The sequence below is a fragment of the Pongo pygmaeus genome, chromosome 7, assembly GCF_028885625.2.
Source record: "Pongo pygmaeus isolate AG05252 chromosome 7, NHGRI_mPonPyg2-v2.0_pri, whole genome shotgun sequence".
NCBI lineage: Eukaryota > Metazoa > Chordata > Mammalia > Primates > Hominidae > Pongo > Pongo pygmaeus.
This window is the reverse complement of record NC_072380.2, coordinates 113362722-113382739: the sequence shown is the minus strand read 5'-3', so window position 1 is coordinate 113382739 and position 20018 is coordinate 113362722. Positions and strand designations below refer to the sequence as shown.

General features: G+C 38.5%; 1 protein-coding gene across 4 annotated transcripts in view; it reads left to right on the top strand.

Annotated features, from left to right (window-relative positions):
• Positions 1-18942, top strand: part of YWHAZ (tyrosine 3-monooxygenase/tryptophan 5-monooxygenase activation protein zeta) — a 35711-nt gene extending 16769 nt beyond the window's left edge. For all 4 annotated transcript variants that reach the window (XM_054499678.2, XM_054499676.2, XM_063668998.1 and 1 more), the window contains exons 3-6: positions 12616-12739; positions 13351-13514; positions 13599-13694; positions 16903-18942. In XM_054499678.2, coding sequence (XP_054355653.1) covers positions 12616-12739; positions 13351-13514; positions 13599-13694; positions 16903-16962 — 444 coding nt within the window. In that variant the 3' untranslated portion in view covers positions 16963-18942. The remainder of the gene's footprint in view (positions 1-12615; positions 12740-13350; positions 13515-13598; positions 13695-16902) is intronic.
• Positions 18943-20018: the final 1076 nt, after the last annotated feature.

Below are 20018 nucleotides of genomic sequence, written 5' to 3'. Positions count from 1 at the left end.
TACAATCTAAAACAGAAGAATGGGTTATGGAGGCTTGATCTTTTTCTCACTTACATATTTGGTGAGGTCATGTCAAAGTTAGCCCAGCTGTATTCGCAAATTTCAATTCATAAATGTCTCATTAGAGGTTGATTGTTTTGCTTTGATATTCTGGGGGGATTTGCTATTTGCTAATGACACTTAATGTCTAATTATCTTTGTGCAAATTAAATTTAATATTAGGACCAGTTGGTGAAATACTCTTTTAAGACGAGAACTTTCTCTCCATCCCACATATTTTTCTTTACAAATGTATCATTGTTTTTGTACCAGTTCTGTCTTAAATACAAAAGTATATCAGCCACATAAGGAAATTTGAAAAAAAAAAAAGAGCATAAAAAGGGTATGAAAAAGGGTATCTTTCAGAAATAAAGACAATTAAAAGGGACTTCTTTAAAATGTATTAATTTTTCATTTTGAAATAATTTCAGATTGAGAAAGAAGTTGGAAAAATATGAAGTTTTTCATATATTTTGCCAGATTGTCCAAATGTTCATAACTACAGTATAATTATTAAAATCAGGAAAATGATTAAAATAAATGATAAACTATTATGTAACCTATAATCTTAATTAAATTTAGCAAATTGTTTTACTGTAATTTCCTATTTCTGCTCCAGAATTCCATCCAGAATTACACTTTGCATTTTGCTTATATGTCTCCTTACTCTCCTTTAATGTGGATCAGTCTTGTTTTAGTCTTTGCCTCTAATGATTTTGGCACTTTTTTCAAGAGTACTGGCTGGTTATTTTGTAGAATGTCTCTCAGTTTCGATTTGTCTGGTGATCCTTTTTGTTTGTTTGTTTGTTTTGAGATGGAGTCTCACTCTGTACACCAGGCTGGACTTCAGTGGCGAGCTATCCTGGCTCATTTTGCAACCTCTGCCTCCCAGGTTCAAGGGATTCACCTGCCTCAGCCTCCCCAGTAGCTGGAATTACAGGCACCCGCCACCATGCCTGGCTAATTTTTGTATTTTTAGTAGAGGTGGGGTTTCACCATGTTGGCCAGGCTGATCTCAAACTCCTGACCTCAAGTGATTTGGCCGCCTTAGCCTCCCAAGGAGTGAGCCACCGTGCCTGGCCTGTCTGGTGATTCTTCATGATTAAATTTAGGTTGCGCGTTTTTGGTGAGAACTCCTGGAAGTGATATGGTGTCCTCCTCGGTGCATTATATTAGGAGGCACGTGGTGTTGTCCTGTTACTTAACCAATTATATTTAGATAGTGCATTATACTGTTAGGACTTCTGAAAACACACCCCATGGTGCAAAATACCCATTGAATCTTTTTTAAGGTATATGCCTTAAGATTATGATTACTTTGTCAAAGGTTACAAACTAAATTATTTTGCCAAAGTGCTTTTCAAATAAGCTGTGTCTGTTTATACTGAATAAGTTGCTTCTTCAAAGGGGAAAATATGATCCCAGCTCTGTAACTTGTAATTTTTTTTGAATTTATTTTCATTAGTTGGCTTCTTGTGTTCTAGTTGGCAAGCCCAAATCTCAGCACATAGCACGGTGGTTTGAGTGTATAGTGGCAGGTTGGCTATTCTTCAGGGCTGAGGTAAACGTACAAATACTTGATGATTGAGTTCTTGTTCATAATTTTGGGGTTTGGTCTAAGGACCTTTAGTTTATAAATTCTCTTATTGCTTTTTAAGAAAAAAAGTGATCTTGAATTTAAAGAAATGTAAGGGATAGTGGTGGGATGGGAAATTCATTATGTTAGAGGAGATTTCCTGGCATTGGAAGGGAGATTTTGAAATTAATGCTGTAGTGAAACACAAGAAGATTAAGGTGAGGAGGAGGCTGGTCATAGTTTTGTATTTGAAATGCCTGTCTTGCCTCTTAGTTAGCAGAATTAGTACCATAATCTAGGACCCTTGACTTCTTAACAAGTTTACTCTGCCTTGCAACCTCACACTCTCTTCCAGTTCTCTCTGCAGGATTTTTCTTAGGTTCTTCTTTGTTCATTACGTAGAAACCTGGAGCTTATCCATATTAGGAGGTGCTTAGCCTGCCCGTTTGTTGCTGTTTCTGAATATATGTGTTTAGTTCAGCACTAACTTATTTTAAATGAGCAATTTCTTAGGTTTTCAAAGAAGTAGAACATTGTTTTGTCTCTTACAGCAGAATATTCATTATTGAATGTAGTGTCAACCTCAATTTCTATCAGGTTTTGTCTTAACTATTTAGGAATTTGGTAAAGTAATACACTCTTGATGATGAAGACTTTCTGAAAAATAGTTTTTAGGATGTTGAGCTATTAAAATATCGTCCAAGATAGTTTTCAAATGTTTTATTTAAATGAAGCTATTAAAGTTATGAGTATATTATTCAGTCAGGGAGTTTAATATTTTTGAGTGCTTAAAATGTGTAGAACGTGCCTTTAATAGAGCCTGTGAGTAGATTAAGAGTATATATGTGTGTGAAAAGTTAAAGGTGCAAAACTGTAATTGTTTGTTTTATTTGAGATGGAGTCTCACTCATTAGAGTGCAGTGGCACAATCTCGGCTCACTGCAACCTCTTCCTCCCGGGTTCATTCAAGCAATTCTCCTGCCTCAGCCTCCCGAGTAGCTGGGATTACAGTCGTGTGCCACCATATCCTTTTTTTTTTTTTTTTTTTTTTTTCAGTAGAGACGGGGTGTTACCCAGGCTGGTAATCTTTATTTTAAGTTGTACTTGCTCCTAAGAATTTAGGTGTTAAGAGTATAGCATGTAGAGGGAAAAAATAAAGCTGCTGTAACCTCATCCTGCCTTCTTGGAGGTAATCTCTGTTAGTCCGTTGTGTATCCTGGGAATTTATGTGCAAAGTAAACAATTCTGTCCTTGAAGAATAAGGATCATATACTTAGTTTTGTAAATTGTACTCCCACACACACTTTAATGTATATCTTATGCTTCGTATTGACAGGTACCTCCTTACTCTTTTGTTTTTTGGAGACAGTCTCGCCCTGTCGCCCAGGTTGGAGTGCAGATGGCACAGCCTCCGCCTCCTGGGTTCAAGTGATTCTCCTGTCTCAGCCTCCTGAGTAGCTGGGATTACAGGCGCCTGCCACCACGCCCAGCTAATTTTTGTATTTTTAGTAGAGACGGGGTTTCGCCATGTTAGCCAGGCTGGTCTCGAACTCCTGACCTCAGGTGATCCACCCACCTTGGCCTCCTAAAGTGTGGGATTACAGGCGTGAGCCACCACAACCAGCCCATACCTCTTCACTCTTAATGTCTGTATAGTATTCTATTTGGGTATGTAGCAACTTACTTAGCCAGACCCCCCTTTAAAAAAAAAAAAAAAAAAGATAGGGTCTCCCTCTGTTCCCCACGCTGGAGTGCAGTGGTGCACTCACTGCAGCCATGACGTCCTGTGCTCAAGTGATCCTCCCATCTCAGCCTTTGGAGTAGCTCTGGGAGTGCAAGTGCACACTACACTAGGCAAAAAAAATTTTTTTTTTTTTTGAGACAGAGTCTAGCTTTGTTGCCCAGGCTGGAGTGCTTTGGCACGATCTCAGCTCACTGCAGCCTCCACCTCCAGGGTTCAAGTGATTCTCCTGCCTCAAGCCACCCAAGTAGCTGGGATTACAGGTGTGCACCACCATGCCCAGCTCATTTTTTGTATTTTTAGTAGAGATGGGGTTTCACCATGATGGCCAAGCTGGTTTTGAACTCCTGACCTCAAGTGATCCGCCCATCTCGGCCTCCCAAAGTGCTGGGATTACAGGCGTTAGCCACCGAGCCTGGCCACACTAGGCTAAGTTTTTAAATTATTTTTAGTAGAGATGGGGTCTTGCTATATTGCTTAGGTTGGTCACTAACTCCTGGCCTCCAGCAGTCCTCCCAGCTCAGCCTTCCAAAGTGATTGTGATTAAAGGTATAAGCCACCACACCTGGCCGTTAGTGCTTTATTGACAGAAATTAGGATATTTCCCTTTTTTCTCTTCAGTTAAAAAGCTCTACACTACATACTATCTGTATAGACAATGTAGATGAAACTGAATAGCTTTGAAGAATTAGCTTTAGGGAGAACATAGCATTAGAGCTAGGTATGGAAAGGTATTTAGCACAGATTCTTTTCATTTTATTTTTCCAGCTTTATTGAGGTACGATTGGCAAAAAAACAAATGTATTTAAGGTGTACAACATAGCAGAGGCTACTTTAAATGAGTTGTTAAAGTGATATGCCAACCACTCTGGGAGTCCTTTGGGGAGGTATCTGTTAAGTCACAAAAGTCACAACTATTTTCTTTCTCTTTTTTTTTTTTTTTTTGAGACGGAGTCTCAGTCTGTTACCCAGGCTGGAGTGCAGTGGCACAATCTCGGCTCACTGCAACATCCGCCTCCCAGGTTCAAGCAATTCTTCTGTCTGAGCCGCCTGAGTAGCTGGGATTATAGGTGCACACCACCATGCCCAGCTAATTTTTGTATTTTATTAGAGACGGGCTTTCACCATCTTGGCCAGGCTGGTCTTGAGCTCCTGACCTCGTGATCCACCCACCTCGGCCTCCCAAAGTGCTGGGGTTACAGGCGTGAGCCACTGCGCCCAGCCAGGTCACAACTGTTTTCATGGCAAATACTGTTAATACTGATTCTTATCACTTTGTTGACATTTAGCGCTGGTGCAAACCCAAGGGTAGCTCAAACTTACTGGTTCCTTATCACTAATCAAGGCAGTGGTACTATACTGTACTAGTGATTATTGTATTTCTTTACCATTATGCACTCACTGTTTCTTTTAAAAAGAAAAAAGACTTTTTTTTAATGTCCTTGAATCTGAAACATTATTTTATTAATAGCCCTTAAATAGACATCTTTCAGTGAGGCAAAATGGGAAGTCCAGTGGTTGTCTCTAAGAAAAACACTTGCAGTTATTTGAATTGTGAGATAAACTAGCTGTTCTTCTTTTTTTATGGAACACTTTTTTCTTCAGAGAACTGCAGGCAGATAGATAAGCTGTGGGTATTCAGACTTAGGTATTCGACAAATATCTTAAATGAATTGAGCCTTTCACTTTAAGAGAAAATGATATTTTTGACAAAGATAAAATTGAAGCTTTGGAGCAAAAATGAGAACTTTGAAAAATAATTATTACCACCATGATCTTAGTTTTCTACTTTTTTATGACTGTAAAAGTGTCTTGAGACAAACTTTTAAGCCATAAATTTGAAGTATTGTTACCGTTTAGGGTTTTTTCCTAGAAAATGTACCTATTTATAGAGATAGTATATATGTACCATGGTTGGGAGAAATAAGGTAATATTATTTAAATATTAGGAAATTATTTCACATAAGAGGGAGTTCAGAGCTAAGGTGGTTTCTGGGTGGGTGAGTGGGTGGGTTAAGATCAGTTACTGCAGTACAAATAGTACTTGAAGTCTAATGTGGTTGACACTAGACTTTTACCTTCTAAAAGGATGGCAGCACTTCTTTTTGCTTACTATTTGCCAGACTCTGCTAAATGCTTATTATATGTTAATTCATTTAATCCTTACAACAGCCTTGTGCATTATGTCTACTACTAATATTCACCTTTTACAGATGAGAATCTGAGGCCCAGGAAGATTTCAGAGTTTTGTCAAGGTGACAGAGTTTGAATTTAGGCAGTAAGCAGTCTGTCTCCATAGTTTGTGTTCCTAACAAGTCTGTTGTTTAAAAAGAGAAAATAAATACTAAAGGAAATGTTCTTTTTTTCTTTTGTTCTTTGATGTCTTAATCCTGTGTTTTTAAATGAAAACTTTTTTGCATCCTACTTCACCATTTTTCCTAGTTATACAAATTTTAGATTATCAAAGCCAAAATGATGTACTTAAGAGTACAAGAGCACTAAAGCAGATTTTTGAATGTCAGAATCTCCATACTTTATTTTCACGTAACTGAGCAACCAGTGAGCAGAATGCCTACTCTCGGTTGGGAGCTGTGAATGGTGCCTTCCTGTTTATATGTTCATTTAGACCTCATGACAGTGTTTTGATGTGGATTTTCATATAGATGAGAAACTAAGGAAGCTATTGTGTAAATTCTCAAAATTAATGGGTTAGGGTGGAATGTCAAGTCTGCCTGGTTTTAGAGTTTATACGATTTGCATTACATCAAGCTTTTCTTCTAACAAGTGCTGAATGCCCAAAAGGTTAAAGTCTTGCCACCAGCTCAGGCAGCAGTTTTGGTGGTTTATGGGTAATCGTACTGAAAGACCAGTGAGAAAGGCATATCACTAGAGATGGATTCTCAGTTCATTAACTTTTCATTAGGAATATTTGACTTCAGGCAGGAGTGAGTGTTTATAAAATTCATATTAGTGGGATCAGGTTGAGTCTGTGCCAAGAAGGGATCAGAAATAGACGACCTGTCAATTTATGTGGTTCCTTAATTTTAATAGACTTAATTTTAAAGATAAAACATCATTGTAAATATAGACTATCTTTGGATTAAGGCATCTGTTGGAAACTGGCTTGGGAGGAAAAATGTTATTTGAACCCCATCTCTTGGAAGTGTTTTCACAATCTAAGAGGTTAATTATACTACGGTGCAGTAGAAAGAAAAATCTCTTTTATCTCTAAAATCTCAAATTTCATGTAATTTACCTGTTGGTTAGGTTAAGGATTAGTGTCCTCTCTTCAGAGCCCATATCACATATTTAACTCTGGATTAGGAGCTATTTACCAAAGAGTATTAGATACCGGCTTCTTGTGGCATTTTGCTGCTGAGTAAATGATTTCTTATCCCACTTAATATTATTAGGGTGAATGCTGTATAAATGCATTAACTCTAATTCAGCAAATTAATCTTGGGTATCTTTTAAAATGTTGGCCATGATATCTTTAAAAGACAGTGGCTGTCATGAAAAAACATTTAAAAGTTAATGGGATCAGGGCAAGCTACGATGGGGCCACTGCATTCCAGCCTGTGTGACAGAGCAAGACCTCATCTCTAAATAAAAATTAAAAAAATTAATGGGAGGGAAAAAAGTAAAACCATCCACATTTTGAAGTAAACTGAGGAAATACTGTGGATTTCTAAATGAGATTATATTTCAGGAAGATTCAACAGATTAACATTTAGCCTTGATTTAGCTTGAGTGTAGGATCTTCTTGAATTTTGTTTGACCTGAAAACCCTTTAGATTTGGTTTAAAAACTTAATGTACTGTGATAATTGAAAAATTTTACAAGTTGAACCTTCAGTCAACCTAGCCCTTGTTTTACAGTTGGAGTTAGCCGGGCGCGGTGGCTCACACCTGTAATCCCAGCACTTTGGGAGGCTGACGCAGGTGGATCACAAGGTCAGGAGTTCAAGACTAGCCTGGCCAATGCAGTGAAACCCTGTCTCTACTAAAAATACAAAAATTAGCTGGGTGTGGTGGCATGTGCCTGCAGTCCCAGCTACTCGGGAGACTGAGGCAGAAGAAATCACTTGAACCGGGGAGGCGGAGGTTGCAGTGAGCCAAGATCACACCACTGTGAACTCCAGCCTGGGTGACAGAGCGAGACTTCGTTCTAAATACGGTTGAAATTGTGACACTTAGTGTATACTTCCTTATGTTATGGTGTGCCCACTCCCTCCCTTTTTTACTTCAGACTTTATTTCAGTCATGATTGCTTTCATTGTACTGTTGTAGGTGAACGAAATTTAGGAGGTTTATTTCTGTGTTGAGCAGGATATTCTCTGAAGTTATTGCATATTTTGAAAGTAGCTAATCAGCCCTTTCCTCCCTTCCATTCTCTACTTGGCGCACCTCCATGTTTTTTTCTGCTTTGTTGTAACTGCTGCTTTCTGAGACGTGCTGCTTCCTTTTTCTTTTGTTCTTTTATTCATTTTTTTCTATTCTTCCTACATTTGGTTTTATCTTCTGGCTTCCAAATCTGGAAAACTTGGATTTGTTATTCTTTGGTCAGTTTGACAAAGCAACATACTTAATTGCCTTTTTTATGTTACCATTAACTTAATTCTGTGAACTCTGTCTTCCCTTAGAATTGAAAAAGACCACGTGTACAAAAATCCAGTTACATAGTAGAAATAAGTTCTAGTATTCAGTAGTACAGTAGGGAAATTATAGTTAACATTTATTTATTCTACCAAAGTAGCTAGAAAAATTGCAGTGCTCCTAACACAAATAGAAGATCAATGTTTGAGGCCAGGTGCAGTGGCTTTACGCCTGTATTCCCAGCACTTTGGGAGGCTGAGGTGGGTAGATCACCTGAGGTCAGAAGTTCGAGACCAGCCTGGCCAACATGGCGAAACCCCATTGGTACTAAAGATACAAAAGTTAGCCGGGTGTGGTGGCACATGCCTGTAATCCCAGCTACTCAGGAGGCCGAGGCAGGAGAAACGCTTGAACTCAGGAGGCAGAGGTTGCAGTGAGCCGACATTGCGCCACTGCACCCCAGTCTGGGCTCCAGAGCAAGACTCTGTCTCAAAAAATAAAAAAAATCAATGTTTGAGGTGATGGATATCCCAGTCACTCTGATTTGATCATTATATATTGTATGCATGTATCAATATCACATGCACCCCCAAAATATTTACAACTATTATGTCAATTAAAATTTTTTTAAAAGAAACAGATGACATCTTCTTTATGAATCCCCTCCACAAAATACCTAAGTTAGTTTCTTGTTTTACCTTTATGTGAAAAGAGGGAATTCACTGAGCAGGTGACCTGTTCCAGTACTGGACCACTCATAAGTTTTCTCATACTGAACAGAAATCTTCCCTCTTGCTAAATTTAATTGATCTTGTCTCTTGGAGCCATTCATGTCCTGTTCTTTCCATTATCCTGACAGTTTCTAGTATACTCGTCATAACTTTGATTCCTGATTGTGGAATCACGTCCTTTCTAGTAGGTATATCACCCCATTGAGGCTGAGAATATGTTCCTTTTTTTTTTTTTTTCTTTTTAAGACGGAGTTTCACTCTTGTTGCCCAGGCTGGAGTGCAATGGCGCGATCTCAGCTCACTGCAGCCTCAGCCTCCCGGGTTCAAGTGATTCTCCTGCCTCAGCCTCCTGAGTACCTGGGATTCCAGGCGTGTGCCACCACGCCTGGCTAATTTTTTGTATTTTTGGTAGAGACGACGTTTTACTGTGTTGGCCAGGCTGGTCTCGAACTTCTGACCTCAGGTGATCCACCTGCCTCGGCCTCCCAAAGTGCTGGGATTATAGGCATGAGCCACCGCGCCTGGCAGAAAATGTTCTTTTATAGTTAGCTTTTTTTGAGCTACAGTGTTAGCCCCTTTAAATTTAATCTTTAATCCAGTCTTGCTTGGTTTTGGGTTTTTAAATCTTAATTAGCTTATGTCATTGGACGATTTATTAGAAGTAGGCCATTTATGCCTTTCTCACCTCTTTTTTTTTTTTTTTTTGAGACGGAGTCTCACTCTGTCACCCAGGCTGGAGTTCAGTGGCACCATCTCAGCTCACTGCAAGCTCTGCCTCCCGAGTTCACGCTGTTCTGCCTCAGTCTCCCGAGTAGCTGGGACTACAGGCGCCCACCACCACGCCTGGCTAATTTTTTCTTTTTTTAGTAGAGACGGGGTTTCACCGTGTTAGTCAGGATGGCCTCGATCTCCTGACCTCGTGATCCGCCCACCTCAGCGTCCCAAAGTGTTGGGATTACAGGCGTGAGCCACCATGCCCAGCCATCTTTCTCAACTCTTATGGTCAGCATCTCACCAGAAACACTTGCCACTTGTTTGGTTCTTTTGGTCTATCATTAGGCCAGTAAGCAGCCTGACTGCTGTTTACCCAGCCCTCCTGTTACTTGTGGGTTCTAACAAATAGCTTTAAAGTTGTTTTATGGTTAAGTCAGTGTTCAGCTTTGGCGAAAGAAGTGCTTAACGGCCATTTTAATTCCCAGGGAACTACTTAGTTCAGCATATTACCCAGGTGCAAAGTTACCTACAAAAGATAGATGACTAATTTTAGTAGCATTTATCAACACCTTTCCTAAAAAATTTTAAGTTTTTAGTACAGCTTTAAAATTTTACATCTTAAGTGATTGGTTCACTCTTAAGTAACTGCATGTGTTTATGGCCTTCATCTCTGCATACATAGAGGGGGTTAAAGTTACTGAAAAGTGAAGGACGTGATTAGGCAGTGTTACTCTTTTTGAGACAGTCTCACTGTCACCCTGTCCTAGAGTACAGTGGTACAATTCAATTATAGATCACTGCAGCCTCAAACTCCTGGACTCAGACGATCCTGCTGTCTCAGCCTTCCAAGTAGCTGGGACTATAGGGGTGTGCCACCACACCTGGTTAACTTAAATTTTTTTGTAGAGGCAGGATCTCATGTTCACCGGGGTAGTCTCAAACTCCTGTTCTTAAGAAGTGATCCTCCCACCTCAGCCTCCCAAAGTGTTGGGATTACAGGAGTGAGCCACCGTGCCCTGCAATACTTGTTGTAAAGTGTATTGTAATGGAAGGAATGATAGCCTTGTCTCTACAGCTAGATTATGAAATACCAGAATATTGTGCTTCCAGCTTCTAGTATGGTGTCTGGTGTTATTGTGATAATAGAAATAAACATTTAATTAAGTGCTTACTCCTAAGTGCTTACCTGTATTTTTTCTCAACAGTCTTAGAGGTCTCTGCCTTACAGGTGAGATAACTGAATCATTGAGATTAAGTTGTTCACACAGTGTATAGTGCTGTAATTCAAAACCAGACTCACCCCAAAGCCACTATGTTTATACCATCTCCCATAGTTGAATGAATAATACAATTCATATAACAATGGAACTTTTGAAAACCCTGGTCATGTTTCTTAAAACCATTGTTTTTAAGTGGAAGGACTCACTTGACTATTTTAAATGGAAGTATCTTCCACTGTTTGAGGCAGATCTCCACAGAGCAACCATAGGTGGTAAAAAGCATTGTATTCAAAGGACAAAACAATTTCGCAGCTAAGAGAACTTTGAATATGAAAGTATGAATGTGATGTAAGACAGAGGTTGCTATCCTAACCAAAACGTTCTTCTGATTTCTGGCCAGTGGTTTTATTTTATTTTTATTTATTTTGAGATGGAGTCCTGCTCTGTCATCCAGGCTGCAGTGGTGCAACCTTTGCTCACTGCAACCTCTATCTCTCGGGCTCAAGCAGTTCTCCTGCCTCAGCCTCCCGAGTAGCTGGGATTATAGGCGCCCGCCACCACGCCTGGCTAATTTTTGTATTTTTAGTAGAGACAGGGTTTCACATGTTGACGAGGCTCACCTCAAGTGATCCTGCCACCCTAGCCTCCCAAAGTGCTGGGATTACGGGCATGAGCCACTGCCCTCTGCCTCAGGCCAGTATTTTTAAATATCGGTTAATAATTGCAGGAAACATCATTTCAGGTTGACTTTTCTCACCTTTAACCTCTTTATAGCACAGTGCAATCTGGCCCTACTGCCACTTCATCTGCGTTATCTCTAGCTTGAGTTGTAAAAAAAAAAAAAAAGTTGGGGGAAGAAGTTGGGTTAAAACTGTTCACCTACCCACCATTGGAACATAATGGGTAAACACAAAGTTGGAGTTACTATTTAAAAGTATTTTTCATATTTATATTTTGCATATAAGTAGGTGCTATATAAACTGATACTTTTTTTTGTAAGAATGGATTTGGAATTTAGCTCAGCTGAAAATTGACTTCACCTTGATTCTCAGAGTGTACTTGAACTTTAAAGGAAGTGAGGTAGTGAGAATGGGTGGTTGGGGTTTTTTTGTTTTAATGTTTACCTAATTCTACTACTAGAATTATTTTTCTCCCCCTTAACTGAAAAGAAAAAAATTACACATTTATTGAGACTTCTTCCCATCCCCAACACAATGATCTAATTTTTTTGCTTTAAAATCAGTTAAAGAGTGTAATTTTTAAAATCCTGATCAAATGACTCAGATTGTAATAGTAGTTTTAGACAGAATTTTATAGGATGATGATTTAATTTTATCTGTTGTCTGGGATGATCTGTAATCATGTATCTTACTAGCTGAAAATGACTTCAGTGAGATTAAAGGTCTGCTCTTTAAGATCTGTAAGTCTCCTATCACTGTCTTTAGGAAAAATAAAACTTTTGTTTTGAACAGTTTTTTTATCTGTTGCGAGGTTTGCTTGAATTGTGTTGTTATTAATGAAGTTTATTTTGTTCCTCCTTCTCTGGCATGGACTCCTTAAATGTCTTACGTTATTGGTTTCTGCTTTAATCATTTCTCCAGAGTACCAAAAGGTTCATCCTGTATGTTCTTTCTATTTTCATGTCATGACCACATGAAACTTCAGATGGAAAGCTTGCCAGCTCATTAGAAAATGTTCCTAAATGTGAACGGTCATGCTTCACATTCATTGAAGTCAGCATGTAAATAGGTAACATTGTCAGGGACCAATATTCAATTGTATTGTCCTCAGATAATAAACTGAACACTTAAGTATTGCTGCCCAAAGCATTCTGCTTTAAACCACACATTCATGTGCCTGCTGCATTCATAATTGTATTGACAGTGACTAGGCGTTAAAGTTTTATAACTTAGGCTATAGTTTGTTCTTTAAGAAATGCAAGTTCTTTCAGTTTTGTAAATGTTTTATTCTCACTATGTCTGTTTCTTTTCTTCTTAAGTCTCTTTTGGAAAAGTTCTTGATCCCTAATGCTTCACAAGCAGAGAGCAAAGTCTTCTATTTGAAAATGAAAGGAGATTACTACCGTTACTTGGCTGAGGTTGCCGCTGGTGATGACAAGAAAGGTATGCTGTTTTTAAACCTGTTGAACTTGTATAAGATAACATAGTGAGGAAGAGTCTCTGAAGCGTACATAATGTCTTTTTTTGAATTGCTTAGAGTGCCGAATAAGGAGTAGCAGTGCTTTTTGTGTTCTGAGAATACATATCTACTGCCTCATACTGCTATTCTAAAATAAATGCTTTCTGAAAAGCCAATTTTGTGTACAGGGATTTTTTTCAAGATTTTAAGAAAAGTGACCAGCCTGAGCAACATCTCTCTCTACAAAAAATATTTTGAAAATTAGCTGGGCATGGTGGTGCAAGCCTTTGGTCCCAGCTAATCTGGAGGCTGAGTTGGGAGGATTGCTTGGGTCTGGGAGGTCAAAACTAGTTAATTTTTTTAAAACATAACAATAATGAGATTATAAAGTTGTTTTATCTTGACATTGACCAATGGCTAGTGTGTTCCAGGAGAAAGCTCCCTTTAAAAAAAAAAAGGACCTTGTTCAGTTAACAAATATTAAGCTGTTACAGGTTAGTATTTCAAAGGATATGTGAGATATTAAAGGTCTGGTTTGAGGGGTGAAGATATAATGCACACTTTATCTCAGTACATTTTGGTGTGTCTTATCCAGGGATTGTGGATCAGTCACAACAAGCATACCAAGAAGCTTTTGAAATCAGCAAAAAGGAAATGCAACCAACACATCCTATCAGACTGGGTCTGGCCCTTAACTTCTCTGTGTTCTATTATGAGATTCTGAACTCCCCAGAGAAAGCTTGCTCTCTTGCAAAGACAGTATGTATTTTACCTGTTACGTAGAAATTTAGCAGTCTTTATTATTTGAGCACTGAAATGTAATGTACTATTTTTAAATCATAGGCTTTTGATGAAGCCATTGCTGAACTTGATACATTAAGTGAAGAGTCATACAAAGACAGCACGCTAATAATGCAATTACTGAGAGACAACTTGACAGTAAGTACATAACAGCATCATTAGTGATGAATGTGGTTGAAGAGGTTATGTTTTACTCTTAAGGAATTTTTTTTATTAAATACATCTTTTTAAAATTTTTTCTCAACACAATTCATAGGCTCTCATAAATATATCTTAGCTACTGTTAAAGTCCTATGAAGGAAAATTACAGAAACTGAAATATTAGACTGAGAACTAAAAAATACACACATTGATGAGTTACCTGTTTTGTTAAAATTTGTTAGTATCAAAAGTGTGCTGAGGCTCTACATGTTTTAGTTCCTTTAAGAATGATTTTCTTGCCCATCAAGTTGCCTCCATATCTGTAAAGATAATGGTAGGGAATTAAAAACTTGAGTTACAAAATCTCAGGTATCTACAGAATCCAAGTGGAAGTCTGTTTTGCCTAGCTTCTTATTTTAAATGACTTAATATGAAAGGTCGTGATTGTCCTTGGGAAACTGCAGATGTATAAAAAGAAACAGTGTCACTATCACACCAGGAACATCAACAGTAATTCCCTAATAATGTTTGAATATCTAAATAATACTTGAATTCCAATTGTCTCTCTTTTTTTAAGTTATTTGAATTGGGATTCAAATTGAATCCACAATGCAGTTGATTTGTATGTCTCGTTAGTTTCTTAGGTCTTCTCATTCTTCTCCTTCAGATAAATACTAGATTTGAAATTTCGAGGCTTAGGTGAAAAAATTATCAAGCATTTGCTGTGTGTCAGGTAAAGAGGTAGGAATTGCAGATCATAATCTGGTATTACTGTTTTTTTGTTAGACTTTTAGGGCCATTTCTCTTGCGGACTATGTAACCTCATTTTATACATTTCTCTTCCAACTTTATTCTAGTCCACTCCCATTTTCTGTAAACCAGTTCTATATGCTAGTGCTGAAAATCTTGAAGAGTTTTTTGAATAGTATTGTATACTTGTTTATTAAACCTAAAATTACTTTATTAACACAATTTGGAGCTATCTATAAACTTTTCTGATTTATAGTCAAGATAATAAGCCACAGTAAAGAACGAAAGAATCTTTATATCACACATAAGAAGCACTTTGTTAACTAACTTTAGTATTAAAGATTTTTCTTTTCTAGTTTGAAGTGATGACATTTTTAAAGTGATGACCTGAGACTTAGATACTGTGTTTTGTTCACATCACTTTTTGAGAGGCCCTGATCTACTGTCTGCTTCCAACTGAATTTTGCTATCAATATTGCATGAAGAGCGCATATTGCAATAAGAAAACCAGGGTTGGCCGGGCGTGGTGGCTCACCCCTGTAATCCCAGCACTTTGGGAGGCTGAGGCGGGCAGATCACGAGGTCAGGAGTTCAGGAACAGCCTGGCCAAGATGGTGAAACCCCGTCTCTACTAAAAATACAAAAATTAGCCGGGCATAGTAGCGGGCACCTGTAATCCCAGCTACTTGGGAGACTGAGGAAGAGAATTGCTTGAACCTGGGAGGCAGAGGTTGCAGTGAGCTGAGATCACACCGCTACACTCCAGCCTGGGCAAAAGAGCAAGACTCTATCTCAAAAAGTAAAAGAAAACCAGAGTTTTGATTCTAATTCTGTCACTACTTGTATGTCTTCTCTGAGCCTTATTAGTGTCAGCTGTCACCATTATAGGTTGATTGGAACATTTATCTGTCAAGAAAAGAAATTATCCCAAAACTTAATATTTCATTCTGAATTTGGTTGACCAAGACTGTCAACACATTACTCTAGAAAAAGAAATATTTCGTATCAAATTTGCATGTTTATACAGAAAATTCAAGAATCCTTGAAAGTTAGAACAGGAAAGAGACATTAGAAACAATTTCATCTTGCATTTACAAAACCCCTTGTTTGACAGGAGGAGCGCACAGTTTCCAAGAGGTCATTTGGCTATCTGTATGACCTTGGAAGTAGTCTCCTTTCCAGGCCAGAGAGAGATTTGCTTAGTAGATAAATGAAGCTAATGGATGATTTTGGGAATATAAAAATAATAATTAGTGTATTTTCCCCCTTCCCCTCAGTTTTCATGTGTAAGTCATATAAAATTTAAGATTGTCTTGAATCCTTTTGTAATTACCTCTGAAAATCACTACAGAGTGGTTAAGACTTCAACATTTTTAACATTGGAGCAGGTGGAATAGAGTTCATAACCCTACCACCTATGGGACAACTTTCATTTTTACCTGTTAAAAGATTTGGTTCTGGTTTTTGTCCAGCATTTATTTTGAATCATATGATAGGTTAGTGCAAAAGTAATTGAGGGTTTTGCCATTTAAAGTAATGGCAAGAGCCGCGATTACTTTTGCACCAACCTGATAAATAAAAGTTTGTTTTTCTAAGCTTAAAGTGTTAGAAAAGCTAGATTTGTAGTTTAGCTCAGAGTTGAGGCTGGTTCTTGAATTTCATGGAGTATAGGATTCTGTTTAGAGTGTGAGTCACTTTAAGATCTACCAGGGGAGAGTAGTCAACCCTAGCTCCTTCAGCATGGGCCAAATTAGATGCTTCTGGTATAGTTGCACTCACCTTGGACGTCCATCTTTCATATTGGGGCTCTTTAGGTTCTGACACCTGTTGATGCTTAGTTTTTAAAAAATAATTTAGGGCCTGGGCACAGTGGCTCACGCCTGTAATCTCACCACTTTGGGAGGCCAAGGTGGGTGGATCACGAGATCAGATCAAGACCATCTTGGCCAACATGGTAAAACCCCGTCTCTCCTAAAAATACAAAAATTAGCTGGGCGTGGTAGCACACGCCTGTAGTCCCAGCTACTCTGGAGGCTGAGGCAGGAGAATCGCTTGAACGTGGGAGGCGGAGGGTTCATTGAGCCAAGATCACACCACTGCACTCCAGCCTGGTGACAGAGCGAGACTCCGTCTCAAAAAAAAAAAAAAAAAAAAATTATTTCTTCTACTTTTTCTTCACCTTCTGTGGATAACCAAAACTTTCATGTATCTGAAGGTTATTTGAAGGCAACTCTCTGTGGTTGTAGTGGTTACAGAGAAAGCAACTCTGCTTATGTAGTGGTTACAGAGAAAGTAAATTTGTGTATTGAGATGTTTTTGTATCTTGAAGCTAAGTGATGCTGCTATCTTTTTAAGAATGCTTTCCAACTAAAACATTCAGGTATCTTGGCACATATATGAAAACGCCCCCCCATCCCACTGAAACTTGCTGAAAAATCTTTCCTTCTTTTACCAGTTGTGGACATCGGATACCCAAGGAGACGAAGCTGAAGCAGGAGAAGGAGGGGAAAATTAACCGGCCTTCCAACTTTTGTCTGCCTCATTCTAAAATTTACACAGTAGACCATTTGTCATCCATGCTGTCCCACAAATAGTTTTTTGTTTACGATTTATGACAGGTTTATGTTACTTCTATTTGAATTTCTATATTTCCCATGTGGTTTTTATGTTTAATATTAGGGGAGTAGAGCCAGTTAACATTTAGGGAGTTATCTGTTTTCATCTTGAGGTGGCCAATATGGGGATGTGGAATTTTTATACAAGTTATAAATGTTTGGCATAGTACTTTTGGTACATTGTGGCTTCACAAGGGCCAGTGTAAAACTGCTTCCATGTCTAAGCAAAGAAAACTGCCTACATATTGGTTTGTCCTGGTGGGGAATAAAAGGGATCATTGGTTCCAGTCACAGGTGTAGTAATTGTGGGTACTTTAAGGTTTGGAGCACTTACAAGGCTGTGGTAGAATCATACCCCATGGATACCACATATTAAACCATGTATATCTGTGGAATACTCAATCTCAATGTGCACACCTTTGACTACAGCTGCAGAAGTGTTCCTTTAGACAAAGTTGTGACCCATTTTACTCTGGATAAGGGCAGAAACGGTTCACATTCCATTATTTGTAAAGTTACCTGCTGTTAGCTTTCATTATTTTTGCTACACTCATTTTATTTGTATTTAAATGTTTTAGGCAACCTAAGAACAAATGTAAAAGATGCAGGAAAAAATGAATTGCTTGGTATTCATTACTTCATGTATATCAAGCACAGCAGTAAAACAAAAACCCATGTATTTAACTTTTTTTTTAGGATTTTTGCTTTTGTGATTTTTTTTTTTTTTGATACTTGCCTAACATGCATGTGCTGTAAAAATAGTTAACAGGGAAATAACTTGAGATGATGGCTAGCTTTGTTCAATGTCTTATGAAATTTTCATGAACAATCCAAGCATAATTGTTAAGAACACGTGTATTAAATTCGTGTAAGTGGAATAAAAGTTTTATGAATGGACTTTTCAACTACTTTCTCTACAGCTTTTCATGTAAATTAGTCTTGGTTCTGAAACTTCTCTAAAGGAAATTGTACATTTTTTGAAATTTATTCCTTTTTCCCTCTTGGCAGCTAATGGGCTCTTACCAAGATTAAACACAAAATTTATCATAACAAAAATACTACTAATATAACTACTGTTTCCATGTCCCATGATCCCCTCTCTTCCTCCCCACCCTGAAAAAAATGAGTTCCTATTTTTTCTGGGAGAGGGGGAGATTGATTAGAAAAAAATGTAGTTATGTTCCATTTAAAATTTTGGCATATGGCATTTTCTAACTTAGGAAGCCACAATGTTCTTGGCCCATCATGACATTGGGTAGCATTAACTATAAGTTTTGTGCTTCCAAATCACTTTTTGGTTTTTAAGAATTTCTTGATACTCTTATAGCCTGCCTTCAATTTTGATCCTTTATTCTTTCTATTCGTCAGGTGCACAAGATTACCTTCCTGTTTTAGCCTTCTGTCTTGTCACCAACCATTCTTACTTGGTGGCCATGTACTTGGAAAAAGGCCGCATGATCTTTCTGGCTCCACTCAGTGTCTAAGGCACCCTGCTTCCTTTGCTTGCATCCCACAGACTATTTCCCTCATCCTATTTACTGCAGCAAATCTCTCCTTAGTTGAAGAGATTGTGTTTATCTCCCTTTAAAACCCTACCTATCCTGAATGGTCTGTCATTGTCTGCCTTTAAAATCCTTCCTCTTTCTTCCTCCTCTATTCTCTAAATAATGATGGGGCTAAGTTATACCCAGTATAACTTACAAAATATTTACAAAATATTTCCTCAGTACTTTGCAGAAAACACCAAACAAAAATGCCATTTTAAAAGAGGTGTATTTTTTCTTTTAGAATGTAAGCTCCTCAAGAGCAGGGACAATGTTTTCTGTATGTTCTATTGTGCCTAGTACACTGTAAATGCTCAATAAATATTGATGATGGGAGGCAGTGAGTCTTGATGATAAGGGTGAGAAACCGAAATCCCAAACACTGTTTTGTTGCTTGTTTTATTATGACCTCAGATTAAATTGGGAAATATTGGCCCTTTTGAATAATTGTCCCAAATATTACATTCAAATAAAAGTGCAATGGAGACCTTGGGGTCTTTATTTCCAGGAGAAAAGATACCTTCTGCATCTAGGGCAACAATCCTTTTCCCTCACAGCTGTCTTTTACCTCACTTACGGATTTCTCCTGACCCCCAAGCCAAGGAGGTAAAATAATCATATATATATATATAGCTAAGGGATGTCAAGCTAGACTGAAGAGGTGGGAATTTTTTTTGGAGACAAGAGTCTTGCTCTGTCACCCAGGCTTGAGTGCAGTGGTGCGATCTCGGCCGAGTGCAACCTCCACCTCCTGGGTTCAAGCGCCTCCTGGGTTCAAGCAATTCTCCTGCCTCAGCCTCCCGAGTAGCTGGGATTACAGGTTCCCGCCACCATACCTGACTAATTTTTGTGTTTTTAGTAGAGACAGGGTTTTACCATGTCCAGGCTGGTCTTGAATTCCCGACCTCAGGCAATCTGCCCGTCTCAACCTCCCAAAGTGCTGGGATTACAGGCATAAGCCACTGCGCCCAGTAGAGATGCAATGTTATTCAAGTAAATAAAACCTGAAACTTGGCACATTTGCCTATTTAATGTGCATCAGTCATCTGAACTAGGTTGATCCTGGAATAATGAAAACACTTCACTAGTATTAACTAATGTTTTCTACATAGTTCCCAATAGATTAAGGAAAATTTCCAACCTGAGATTCTTTGTTTTGGAATTTGAATAATGTGTTTGTAACTATCTCCTTGATTGTCCCAAATCCAGGCTTTATGTCTGCTTTTGTCAATTTAACATCCTAGTGCCAGGAAATTGGAAAATCCAATGATTTTTTGTGTGTAAAGTATTGGAATTTTTTTTGTTCATTTTTAAGACGGAGTCTCAACTCTCGCCCAGGCTGGGGTGCAGTGGCGCGATCTCGGCTCACTGCAACCTTCGCCTCCCAGGCTGAAGTGATTCTCCTGCCTCAG